The sequence below is a fragment of the Netta rufina genome (assembly GCF_964035555.1).
Source record: "Netta rufina genome assembly, chromosome: 3".
In the NCBI taxonomy this organism is placed as follows: Eukaryota; Metazoa; Chordata; class Aves; order Anseriformes; family Anatidae; genus Netta; species Netta rufina.
The window spans coordinates 58,365,955-58,380,322 of record NC_140125.1 but is presented as its reverse complement, the minus strand read 5'-3'; the positions used below and the strand labels follow the sequence as shown (position 1 = coordinate 58,380,322).

At 35.8% G+C, this 14,368-nt stretch overlaps 1 protein-coding gene across 1 annotated transcript in view; it reads left to right on the top strand.

The window, feature by feature from the left end:
- Nucleotides 1-14,368, top strand: part of ADGRG6 (adhesion G protein-coupled receptor G6) — a gene marked incomplete at its 3' end in the record, with an annotated part of 101,641 nt that overhangs the window by 52,076 nt on the left and 35,197 nt on the right. Inside the window, exons 5-8 of the mRNA XM_084283675.1 lie at nucleotides 185-268; nucleotides 7,474-7,559; nucleotides 8,847-8,899; nucleotides 8,981-9,040. Of these exons, the coding sequence (XP_084139801.1) occupies nucleotides 185-268; nucleotides 7,474-7,559; nucleotides 8,847-8,899; nucleotides 8,981-9,040 (283 nt within the window). The remainder of the gene's footprint in view (nucleotides 1-184; nucleotides 269-7,473; nucleotides 7,560-8,846; nucleotides 8,900-8,980; nucleotides 9,041-14,368) is intronic.

Genomic DNA, 14,368 nt, shown 5'->3' with positions numbered 1-14,368 from the left:
ATTGCAGGACTGGAACTTCAGTTCATGTCCATTTGTCACTTTGAGCAGAAAACAATGTTTAACATGTATGTCACTGTGTGTAGATGGTTTCATTTTACGTTGTCATGAGTTGTTCCCATTTTGTCTTACCTCATTAACATTCATATTTCATTCAAATTCACCTCTTTCTCATCTTTATTACCAGCTACTGTAAATGCTACTACTCCTACACCACCCACTGTCACCACTAACATGCCTGATACTAATAGAACCGATAAGCCAAACAATGGTAAGAAATCCTGTGTTACATTATTCCTTGTACTGTCTCTAGAGCAAATTTATTGTTTTTTAAGATGTGTTTTTCATAGTATAATGTAAAGGGTCATGCCTCAGTTCTGATCTCATTTACAATGAAATCAATCACAAGTAACTTCACTGGACTTGCCCTTGCAAGAATGGTGTAAATAAGAACAGAACCAAACTCAGTGTTCATTTGTATCATGTTTACCTGGTTCCCACATGAAAGGCACTAACTTTGTGTCACCCATTGTACTTACCCATGCAAAGAACAAGGGAAGGCAGAGGTGTTTTTAAAAAGGGACTGAAAAGAAGCATGCTTCTGAAATGTTTTAACACTGCAGATTATCAGGTGTTGTGTAGCTACCGCTCCTGCTGCAAGGGTGCTGGTATGCTGGGATTGTCTGTTCCTCACTGGTAACACAGGGAAGCCAAGTGGAATCATTCCTATGGAGCAAAGCCACTTCCACTGAGTCAACAGGAATCTTTCCACTGACTTCAAGAAGAGCTGGATCAGACTCTACTAGGGAAAATGTTGACAGTATCAGATATCATTTACTTTTCTTTAGAAAGATTAAGGGAAAAAATAAGGTAGTAAATGAGCCTATTATTAGCACAGAAAAAAAAGGCGGGGGGGGAGGGGATTTCCTTGATTTCTTTTAAGGTTGTCTCAAATCTGATATCACTGTCTCCTGGAGACTGAGTATCACTTTGTGAGGAACTACTAAAATGTTTATTATTTTTTTTAAAGATAGTTTTTAAACATTAATAATGTTACAGAAATAGTTTTCTGCAATTTTCATATGAGGCTAAAAGATCTTTTTACCAAAGATTTTGTGTTCTCCCAAGAAGGAAATTAGTAGTTGTTGGGTTGGTTGGTTGGTTGTTCTTTTGGGGTGGTGTTGGTGTTTTTGGTTTTGTTTTCCAAGTGCATCGGTTGTTACTGTAGGATTTTACATTCTTGGAGTGCTTTTTTCTCTTGGCAAATCACCTCTTGTATATTTGGCAGTCAGGCAGTATAGCAGACAATGTGAAAGAATTTATCTGAATTCATCCTATTTGGATCTAAGCAGAAGAAAGAAGAAAATCTTGAAACTTATTTCCAAATTGTGCTTTTTCTTTTTGTGGAGCCGTTCACTCCATGTTCACTATGAACAGTTAACTTTGATTTTTGGAGATACAGTAGGACTGAACATCCTGTTAATGTTAGTGCAAATGAAAAATGGACAACTAAGTTCTTTCTTTACTTTGAAATTGCCAAGAGAAAGTAGGAAGACTAAGAAAAGTAGGCCAAATTCATTTATAGTAGAAGCAAGAAAAACTTCCAGCTAAGTGGCATAATCTTCCACTGATGGTAAGTCATTTTTTAGACCCAGAGAAGACAGCCAAGAACAGACAGTTAGGTTGCATGTATTTTCCTTAATCTGTTAACTATATGGCTTACTACACACAGACCTGCAGGAATTCAGACTTCCTGCTACAGTTACCTTCAGAATGAAGAGAAATTCACCCGATTCCTCCCATTCACGACCACAAAGGCAGCAAGAGTCTAAGATAGAAGGGATCAAAACCATGGGAATTATCTCTACCCCTATTATTTGGCCAGTAAAACAAAGACCTCTCCATTTCAGTAAAAACTCAGCAGATGAGAATCCAGAGAGAAAAAACATGTACAGCGTATTTCATCCAACTGTGTCAACATCAGCTGCCTATGAGGAGACCAGCAATGGTACCTTGGCTGTATTTTCAGAAAAAATCAAGCTAGATAACACTGTGATGCATCAGTTACAACATGAAAATATTCTGAATGATTCTAGAACTTCATTTCATGGCACTTATGATACAGCAGGTGCTGTTACAGATCCTTCTGTGAATGCAGCAGTTCCTTTTCTTCAAAACAGAAGTCTTACTGCAGAGGCAACATGGACTCTGGCAAATGGGCTAGGTTATGCTGACTCAGAGTCACCATTCCACTCTGCTGTTAGCAGAAGCACTGCTTATGAACACAGAAAAGAAGCCCCGTGGATTCCATCTTCCAGCAATAGCAAGTCCAATTTCATACATCTAAATGATGTCTTGGAGCCTGAGAGTTGGTGGAGTGAGACTGTATTTCACCATCATATCACCTCTGACTTTCAAGAAGAGAGATTTAATTCTCTTGCTAGCTTATCTATATCACCTTTAAGGGAGAAACTGTCATTGCAAAAAAGTAGACTAGACTTGCTAGATTTTTCACCTCGCAATATTTACCCAGAAATGATAGAAGGCAACACTAATAGGAAACCTGTTTCCGTGTTAGCAGCAAGCAGTGAATTTCTGTTTAGAAAATCTATGTACACTAAGGAACCTTACTCAGGAGGTATTACAAATTTAAACTCTGTGGAGGTTCCACATGCAAACCCAACAGCATTTTTTCACAACATGAAAAAAACATATACAGCAATTATGCCCAACATACAACTGACAAATTCAATCACAGGATCCAGTAGAAAACAACTAGTGTCAGCACTTCTGGTAGGAATAAGCAGGACAAACTCAGCATTTAATCATGTTGAAACAACACTGCCTCTTTATCGACAATCTGGTATGTATTCAGACAGTGACAGCGTATTTCTGTCTAACAGTGATTACTGGTCTCATTATTTAAAATATTCAGTATATTTTCAAAAGAAAATGATAAGTGAGACCCTCAGAAATGCAGCACTGGAGAGCAATTTAGATGCATTTCACAATAATAATCAAAATGAAGATTCAGAGTTTTCCATATTAGAGACAGACAATATCAACAGAGTTGGCAACTCCTGGGAACCAGGTTACTTGGATTTTCTGACAAAATATGTAGACATATCCCCTTCTTTAACAGTCAGTTTCTGGACTGTTTCCTATCACTTGAAAGAAGTGTCTCAAGCATTTCCTGGGGAGCCATCAGAAAATCAGTGGCTCTCATTTAATAAACTGCTTTCTTCCCCAACAGAGAAATTGCCATCCATTAGTTCACCTACTAAGCCTGACAGTATCTCTGAGGAAACTTTTACAATTAGATTATTAGATCACGGAGCCGAAGAAATTAACTTCTCTAGCCATGCATCAACTTTGGAAAGACAGATATTTAGTTTATTTGTTCTGGGCCTTTCAAAGAGAATTTCAGAAAGTAATGAGAAGACAATATCACAGATGCAGTCAAAAACAAACTTTGCAAACCTAACCATATCTTCCAATGATGACTTTGCTTTTCCTTTTTCTTCCCTCAAATCACCTTTGAGTCAACACTCAGTACAGATAAGTCCCTTTGACAAGGCACTTGCAAACTCTACAAAAAAAATAGTGGTCTTTGATAGTTTAAACATGCAAGTTGGCACTGACATAGTAAGTGATAGAACTAACGTGACCTTCCTAAATAATAGACAGCAACTTGTTTCTGTCCTTCCAACACATCCAGGAACCCAGCCTTCATGTTCAAGGGATAACCAGACTGCTTTCTTGGTAAATACACCAGTTAATAGTTTCATAAACAGTACAAGAACACATGGATCATTGCAGTCTCAAAACATTTTGAAGAGTGATGAAGTATCAAATACTATTGATAATGCAAGAAGTGAAGTTCAAATGGATGCAGATATTTTTTTAAAAAGCAATGATTCAGCAAGTTCTGACTTCCTTACAACAACACTGTCTTTGGAATTGAGGCACACTTTTCATTCAGAACCAAAATTCAAACTCAGTGTACCTCTTAACAGCTACTCCACACCTCCGCTCCCACAAAGTTTTCAGAACCACCTTGATACAATTTCTCCAAGCCTGATCCCTGGACGGGATGTAGCAGAGTTAAGCTTACCAACAACACCAGTAACACCAAGTCAAATAACTTTCTTAGGACAAAACTTCCTTGAAAATCAAGGGGATGGTATTGGATACTCTCTGTGGGCAGTAGAACAAGAAATCACTGGTGATAATAAAGAAAAAAGGAATTCTGCTGTTCAGACATCAACTAACAAATCAAGGCTTTCAGATCAGGATTTAGAAAGGGAAGTATATGGATCCTTCGGCATGTACAGAGGAAGAATGTCTTCTCTGAATATTGGTAGTACTCATGTCTTGGATTTTGAAAATGTTGATTATGGACACTTTGCAAATTTCTCTTCTCTTCTGGCACTATCAAGAACTGCAGTGATGAATGATACAATGCTTTTGTCCTCTTCATATAGTGGAATTATTATTCAGCAAAAAGAGACCATCCTGAAGCATATTCTAATGACACCTGGAGCAGTAAACCATCATTCTTACATGCATTCTCAAATGCCAGTTTCTCCTGTAATGTACCATCAATCATCAGGTTTGGCACATATTTATTCCTTGGCCAATTTTTCTACCTGGAGAAGCCAAAATACCACCCCTTACCCACCACCGAATCAACTTACTGGCAATCCCACAGTCTTATTGTCTTGTTTAAACTCCACTGAACTGGGCTGCCTATGTCAACCTGAGGTCAACTACAGTATGTTAAGTTAGATGTAGAAAAAAAAAAAAAAAGAAAAAAAAAAATAGCTCATCTTATCTATTAGTTGTTCTGCCGGTAGACTAAACAGAAATAGCTAAATTTTATTCTTTAGATATAGATCCATTTAGAATATGAAGATGTTTTAGAATAGTAATTTAATTACAGTAGAAGGGAATTTGTAACATCTTAGTGATAACACGTCATTAACATGTAATTTCTCCTGTCCTCTAAAACTCTCATGAGACTGTGACAATAGTAGATTGAGTTGCTATGTATTTTATGCATTTTTAAGACATTTCATTATTTGAGATTTTATGAATGTTTTTCACTTATGGTATTCATATATTTCTGAGGATTTATTTTGCAAAATGAAAAATTTTACAAAATAAACTCTTGTATAATTTGGCTAACAGAAATTAAAAGAATAATCATGATATTTCATTGATCATTATGTTTTTATATTTGGGTGTGGGGAGAATTGTTCTTCCAGCCTCTTTTTTCCTCTTTTTCTCAAATTATCTTTGGCTATTTTAATCAATTTTCTGCCCATAAAAAATATTTATTTTTCATTCAGCATTTTGAGATGGGATTTCCACTGTTTAATTGTAGTGAGAAATAGTTTTTAGTTTTCACTATCTGTGACTGCAGTCTCCTGAGAGTGTTTCAAAATGTAGATTAGTTCTTTGTTCTTGTTCTTTTTTTTTCCCTCATTAAAACATGCTTTGGGTCACCATCTGGTGGAGATCTTAAAGCTATTGACTATTCTTTGTAGATTCTAAGTTTGATTTTAAACGTATTTTGCATATTTCTACACTAAGATGATTTTTTCCATATATATAATTATATAAATGAAACTATAATTATATATATGAGCATATATGAATTTATGAGAATATATATAATGCACAATTTCTACATATGTGTATCTATGCAGCACATATAAGAGTACATTATACATATAAAATTGAATATATGTATATAAGGAATATATACATATAAATCTCCATCTTAATTGTGTTTTCAATTTGCCCAAAGTCCATTTCTCTACTTCAAAAGTCAAGACTTAATTTTTTTGCTTAAAAAAAAAAATAAAAAAAAATTGAAACTATAATAGCAATAATAAAAAACAAATGGCATTCTTATATTAAACTGCACAACAAATATGTGTGTTTGCTGTTTTAAGGGAGGGGAAAAAGATGATCAATCAAAAATCAAATTCATACTACTCATATTTAAAATTTAATCACAGCTTACTGAAGAAGGTAATGGGTAAAACATCTTCCTGCAAGAAACTGATTATTTACTACTTTATTGAAAAACATTTTTAATACTTATCTCAGTGAGACTATGATTAGTTCCATAATGAAGCGAAAAAATACCCAAGCCAGCTTGTGAATAGGATAGTAACCAATATGCTTAATTAAATCAGAAAATACTACGATTCCTCAGATAATTTTATTTTAAGCTCTTGTAAAATGCTTATCTACAAAGTTCTAAAACGATTAAATTTGCTCAACATGTATAAAACTAGAATAAAAGGTTTGGATTTTTGTTTTGTTTTGTTTTGATCTAAACTTAGAAAGAACACTTTCTTTCCAGTCAAGAGACAAAAAGAGATTTCTGTATAATTGTTTTAATGTCTTGTTCTGTTCAATGTAGTGTCTCTATAATAGTTACATAAGGTTTATGTAAATGCATGTGTTCTGTGGTCAAGATCCACAACTACATTTGGTAACAGCACTGAAACAAATGATACCACATGTGTGCATACATGTGACCGAATTGATGCAGAAGTTCTTACACCCCCACATGCATCTTGGGATATTTTCTCCATCAAAAGTGGACAGAATTTTTAGTAATGTAATGGAAAAGTTTTACCCTATGAAAGGTGAAAGTGGTTAACAGAGAGCATAACTATGAGATTTGGTATTTATTAGATGTGAAATCTTGTGACAAAAATGTTGTCTACCAGCTCATGAGCTTAAAGAGAATTTATATTTACCTAGTCCTATTTCAAAACAATTTTACTTAATACAAAATTTCTCCATGCCAAGTGTTACACATTTTGAGATTGAAAGATGGTTTGTTCAGCTGCCAGTTTTATAAAGCTAACAGTTTATTTTTTATTTATTTTTTACTATCCTAGACCTGAGAGCAAGGGATAGGCTGTGAAAACATAAATTGGATAGGGCTTCTCCCTCATAATTCTGTTCTCAGTGATCTTATGACTTTTAATTTATGAGCTTTATCTGCTCTCACAAAGTTTTAAGTCAAATCTACAATGGTTGTTTCTGGATTATATCAATATGACTGTGCCTGTGATTTATCCGTGTTACAGACTTCAGTAATTTTGATTGTTTTAAATTCACGACACTTTCATGATCTTGCTTTTACGTACTCCACTAAAGGTATATGCAGAATACTACTTAAATATCTTATTTCTGAATTTCCATGTCACATTTCAAGTGTCCCTAAAAATATGGAGAAGGAGGGAATTCTTATTAATAGGACTAGTGAGAATGGATCCAAGCCTGCAGGGCTTGTTCACTCCAGACTCACATAATATCAAGAACTTGAGGTGTCTGTGCATCTAGGGTTCAGCCCAGTCTTTAGATTCATTGTGGAATTAAAGTCTCACATTATTAAAAATGCAAATTTTCTCAGCTTTCTAAAATGATTATGCTGTTTTTAATGGACAGGTGGATTATTCTACAGGATATCTATAACTGTCTTTTGTTTGAACTCCAACTCGGAATCAAAAGTGCATGATATGGTTGCAACATGGGTAAGTTAAGTTTTCTTTCTTACGTTGTGGAGTAATTAATTAGGGTCTAATTTGGGCATTTAGTCACTATGTTTTTTTGAAAATTTTGAGGTTTGAAATGTCTCTACTATACCAGCCAGGCATCTTAAGAATTGTAGATATTAGCTGAGATTTTGGAAAGTAGGGGGAAATTGGAATTGTCCACTGAATGACATATATGCCTAAGTTCCTACATCACTACACAGAGCAAAATTTTATCCCCAAATACTAATGTGGTTTTGAAGTTATACAGTTATAGATGTAACAATAAACAGGCCATGTTCATTTGCGTGAGGCAATACGCTTTTCTAATTTAGCTCAATATCTTCTGCTTTAGAAATCTTCTCCTATAGGTCAGTTGTTGCAGTTTCTAGTAGCCATAGTTTTTCAGTCCATTTTAGTAGATGTAAGCTCCTTCCTTGGCCCTCTAGAGGACTGTTGAAGTGCCTGCCTCTGAGAATTTCTTCCATATGAATAGAGATATTCTCTGTTCTGTTTTGACAATTCACATAATGGCACTCACAAGTCTGCAAGTTGTCTTTCTACCAACTACTCACATGAAAATGTGATGTCAAAAACATATGGCATTTATTCATTATTTGTCTATAATAAACCTACAGCCTTCCAGCTAAGGAAGAGAAGCCATCCATAAGTTTCCTATGAACCAGAAAAGCAGTCATTTACAACAGCTCTTAGCAGCAGTATCCAGGTGAAGTATGTGGATGCCAGAGCCAAAGATTCTCAAAAGGTGTCATTTGGCCCTGGCAGGGCATGCCACAGTTTCTTCAGAGGGGAAATCTGAGCACTCATTGCCAACTCCAAGTAAGAAGAAAAGTCTGAAATAAAGGTCATCAAAGGATGTAGACTTTTAGGTGAAAATTGACCTTGAATTCTTGTCAGGATTTGTTTTCTAATCCATTTTTTAAATGACAATTTAAGATGTAGAGGAAGAAAAGGAAAAGTTCCACATCCTGTGCACTCACCTATTCACTGTAATGACCTTGCAGAGATTTAGAGATATCCTTGTCTCAAAAAACAACAACAACAACAACAAACTAATAAATCAACACACCTAATAAATCTTTCACTACCAATTGTACATCCAATATAACAATCACCTCACTGTCATGGGAGCATGTTCACTTTGCTTTGAAAAATCGCAGGGAATTTCTCAAGGGAAAGAGAGGTGAAATTCTCACTGTTTTAAACAACAAAGAGCCCCTATTAACATCATACCACTCCTGTGATCAATGTTTTCCTGTTTTTCAGCTAAACCATACTTTCCAGAACTGGAATTACACTGTGTATGTGGTCAATATCAGGTAAATGAAGGAGAAAGATGTTTATACCACATTTCTTTCTGTGAATTAACCCACCCTAATTAATGTTTATGTCCTTGATAGCATCCAACCTGGCTCCGTAAAAGAGGGAGTAAGAGAAAAAAGAAGCATTGGTAACAAAAGGTAACATCTTCAAAGAATTTTTATTGATAGAGTCAACAGCTGGTATTACAAGTGGTATAGTTTTATTGCCTATTATTATATGTTGCTAGTCTAAGTATATGACTGCTGGGAAGTTGAGTGCTCTGGGTGTGCTCACAAGCCTCATACTGGTTATCATGTTTGTTTTGGTTTAAACCTACTGAGCTTCTTTGAACCTTAACAGATCGTTTTTCAGAGCTCAGGTCTCATCTGCCACAAAAATGAATATACTTATGTGTGTTAAGTCACATTCAGCTTTCTTCAGCAGCAGGTTCTGGTACACTGGCACTGCATTTATTCTCTTGAACCAGAGCCTTTTGAGCTAATAGACATCCTACTAGATGCAAAACACTGAAAAATCATGCTAGAATTGAAAGCCAAACTAGTGTGAGTTAAACTATTTACCATACGCTCTCATTTCCTGACTTCTGCTGGGCTTGGAGGCACCAGCATTGGGACAGTCTCAAAGGCAGCCAGAGAAAGATGGGTCACACCCCCTGAAAATTGAGCCTCAGGGGATTTCTTTGAAAGCAGCAGACTACTCAGGGACAGATGGGCAGGGAGTGACTCTTAGCACCAAATTAAAGAGAGGAAACCAAAACATAATTAGTCTTGTGAGGGAGGGGGAACAAGTGGGTATAGGACATATCTGTTTGCAGTGTAGGCAAAAGTCCTGCAGGCAAGGACTTCAACTGCTCACTCTTGAGATTTGCCAGTTGAGCTTTTTAATTTCATAGATAGACTAGGATTCCCAGTTTACCATGAGGAAGTAACCCAGTTTTCTACAGAGTTTACCTAAACATTAAAGGATTTGTGAATGGTACTGTCTCCTTCCCACATACTGAAACCAGAAAGACAGCTTTTATTGGCGAAAAAACATTTAGCTGGTATAGTGTAAACCCAGTCTCTAAAAGGGCTATTTTGCTGCTTGAGCTACATTTACAGTAGGGTGTAGTAATGTGGCTGTGATATTTTTTTTTTTTCATATTACCAAATGATACAGTTACACCAGCAAAACCTTTGAAGTTCATACCATGCTTTAGGTCTTACTAACAATCCAAGGCTGCTGGGGAATGGAAATTTTTTCCCATTCTTATTTCTGAGTCTTGTACAAGACTAGCAGCCCAGCTTGTCAGCATCTGATCTCCCTCAGACTGCACATGTGCTCTCCTCTTATGTCACACTTCTGTCACTCCATCTTGTGCATTTTGTTTCTTCTTCCTGGTGTATTAAAAAAGGTGGTGAAGAGAGAAACATGTAGCACATTAAAACACACAAAGTATGTCAGTTCCATATCTGACCATGTCTGTTGTACATATGTAACATAACAGTAATCACATTCTACTATATCATTCACCATATGTAGTTTCAGAGGCAAAGGAGTTATGTGTTCTTAATAGGTCATAATTTTTTTTTTTTTCAGAGAAGGCCTGGGCTAATGAGAAAGTCAAATACTAGTCTTTTCATGGGCTCTACTGCAATTTGTGTCAAGGCCAGATAGTGCTCTGTCATCATTCTGAATAATTTAGTATAAATACTAATCATGCCACACAAGATAGTACTGTTCTACAAATAATCATGGTCATTGTGCTGTGCATATTTTATTGGAAAATAAAATTAAAAAAAGAGAGAGAGAGAGAGAGAGAGAGAGCAAGAGAAAGAAAAGTAGAAAAGTTAAGATTCTGCCCAAACTAGTAATTCAGTTCAAGTGAACTCTTTTCTCTACTTCCACCAGATCATTGCTTTCATGATGCTTTGTTAAGTTTTCCACTTTCTTGGGTTTGTCCTGGGTAAGATCCTAAGGAAATCCTACAACATGCCAAAGCAGCATTTTGGGGAATAAAAAGTTAGCCGATTGCAAGTTGGAAGTTTTTAACACCTAATGGAAATAATGTTTCTTTCTTACTAGTCAGATGATCCACTGAAATGCGATGGCTGAGTTCTTTCATATAACTTGCTTACAGTGCGATTTCAAACAGTTTTTATTAAATATTCCTATAAATTATTTCTATGAATAGTTGTGCAATGTTTTTGTTATTTCTCTGTTATGGATAGTCAAGAATAAAACTCACAGTATTAGACACTCCACTATTTCCATTCATTTTTCCCTTCATATCTTAAACCATTTTTCATCATATTCATCTGAACAGAATTTCACTCCACAGTCAAAACTTCAAACATAACCCCTAAGCATCATAGCCTTAACTTATTTTTTATATTTTACAGCAGTAATCATATTAGATTAACTCACTAAACCTTCTCTCTCATCATCTCTGAATTTTGCACAAGATCATAGTCTTCATCTTTCTAGGGTAGTAGCACAATTCTTTAAATAGCTCTTAGAGAAATTTTCCCTCTCTTTACATTAATTCAAATTCTTGTTGTTCAGATCTCATCTTTTTACCTTACCTTTTGGATTAGCATTCAATACAACAGTTTAAGAAAAAAACTCCACAAAATTTTTCCCAAGTTTTCTTTCAATTTTACTCAGCTTCAACCCTTATTTGCTACACTGCTGTCTTGTCAAGGAAATTCTGTTATCAGTAACCACACCTAGTGAAAGAGGAAGTCATTAGAGAGAATGATTCAGAGGAGAAATAGAAGCTGAAAGTGGGAGGTAGGAAGCTTTTTCTTTTTTTCATGGTAAAAATAGGTGTTTTCCAAATGAAATTTTAAATTGTACTGCATTCTAGAGAAGACCAAAACAAAATAATAATATGGAAACAGATTGTTATTCTTTCATTACTGAGTTATGCACTGCAGAAATCCAAAGTACAGTGAGCTTAGTATGCATTAATGTATCTGGTGATGAGAGACAGAGCGCCAAGTCCAAAAGTGCACACTATTATCATCATCTTTAACACCATAAGATCTCTGGGTGACATCAGTGTCTCAAGTTAATATTTTGATAGATCATTAACTATATTAATAGACAGAATTTTGTCACAGCTATACTTTAATTTGTGTTTGTGTTTATTTTCTTCCTCTGGTCATGCTGTTTCTGTCTCTTAATGAGAGAACACCTCTTCAATATAAAGTAGAAAGTAGGTCTGAGTAGGATATGTGCATTCCTGTTTGTTTGTCCCCCATGATTTAGCACAAACCTTTGAAAGTGACACCAATTTGTGATTTTTATGTAGATAAATTATAAATGTGTTTGTTTATTTCATTAATTGACACTTTTATGACACTGCAGTGCTGCCTGTCATATCCTTCTGTGACTGCTGCTGCTTTTCTCAGAAGGGTCCTACCGATCCTGGGTGTTGTCAGATGACTAATAATTGGGCTGCCTCAGTAGAAGAATTGGTCTTTATTAAGCAGCTCAGCTCCCCTGCTTCTCCTTCTTTTATTTTGCAAACAGTTTTGAGAACTCAAGTCCCATTTCATTTATAATCTTTACTCCTCTTAATATACAAATAAGTTTATGTTTTCCGTAGCTTCCACTATTCAATTGTCATATTTTTGGCCATAATTTCCCATGTTTAGCTGTTTCCTTTATGTGAAAAACACTAATGTTACTACTGTAAAACAATTAATCCAAATTAAAAATCGCAGTGTTAGCAACCAGTTTAAAGACCACTCACTAAACTTAAAAAGAAATCTATTCTCTTAGAAATGAAAATAAAGAGGAAAGCAGGAAATCTGAGGTACACATAGTCCTCCTTTTTGAAGTCCGTGGGAGTTTTGGAAAAAGGGTCAGTAAGGCAGACTCAGGCTCCTGCATGCTGTGTTCTCAGCTGCCATGTTGCTTAATGGAAAGTTCAATGCACTTGGATAAAACTTAAGCTAATTAGATTGTGTAAAAGTTTTAGACAAGAGTTAGCAACATCAGAGCAGCATTTGCTGTTCTAGTCTAAAGTCTTTTTATTGAGTAAAGTTAAATGGACAAAGTGTTAGGCTTTAGCATTTTTTGTAACCACTTCATATTATTCATTATGACAGAATAATGCTACTGTTATTATAAATGAAAACATCTGTGATTCCTATTCCTATTTTTAAAAGTCCTCTTGGTTTCTACTGGTGAGGTTTTAGGAACAACTTGGAACTGGCCCACCTCTTCTACCCCTGGCTTTAACTTCAGTGTTACCAACTGAACGGGCAGCTTTCTCCACAGTTCCCTGCTGGCATCTTGTATCAGTGACATGTAAAGAAAGCCTTTGTCATAGACAGAAGAGTTCTGGAATTCAACCTGAGTGACTGAAGAATGATTTCTCCTTAGAATTCTGCTGAAGCCGACTTATCTTGATTCAGTTTCCACTGACTTTAACTGGGTTTAGTATTGGACTGACATTGTCAGATGCCATTTTTAAGAAAGTAATGGATTGACTTTTTCTGGGGGGGAAAGGGATTTCCTTTGTTATTTTGGAACATAACCAAAAACTTTCTTCTGCCATGACCAGCTGTAGAACCATGAGGGGTTCTATTCTAGCCTTCTCTTTGCCTTCTTGCTACATTCCCTTATAAAGAACAGTCTTCATACCAAACCTTGACATATTTTAAATGCCTTCTGTTGAAAAGCTGTAGTTAGTATTCCTGTACCAGTTCTTCAAGGAGAAGCGTGGCCCAGAGTCACAGGGACAGGAGCAGAGACTCCTGTGATCATGTTGCTTGCAGCGGTGTTCTGCTGTTAAAAGGAAAACTTAAGATACCTTTATTCTTAATAGTCCCCAAAATAGCTGTAATTTTTTGTTTTCTGTCCTAAGGTCTCAGATTGTGTATCTTTTCTATAGCATCAGCTTCTGAGAAACAAACATCTTCATCCTTGGCATTGTTTTGAAAGTGTCTCTTATGCCCAGTATTTTTTTTTTCACTCTCTATTCTGAAAATGGTATCATGTCAAAAAATTATCCACAACATAGATGCTTTTGCAGAATGCTTTTAACTTTTCTATATTTGTGCTGTAGGTTATTTTGTTGCCAGAAATGAGCCCAATATTCCTGACAGGAATGCTTTTCCAGATTCCATTATGGATTTCAGTAGTAGACTTTTCATATTTCTTTCTGTGTCATTCTGCATATTATCTAACATCTCTGCTGCTTGTTTTACATCCTCACTGAGTAACTTATGCAAGAGTCAGCTGTTTTTCTGGCTGTCCTGTTAATGTTCAGAAGTCAGCAGTGTTTACAAGTAACCAGCTGTGTAGGCCTACCTGTGCTGATGATCTTGAATTATATCCACCCATCCCTGGAAGTCTTTAAAAGACGTTTAGATGTAGAGCTTAGGGATATGGTTTAGTGGAGGACTATTAGTGTTAGGTCAGAGGTTGGACTCAATGATCTTGAGGTCTCTTCCAACCTAGAAATTCTGTGA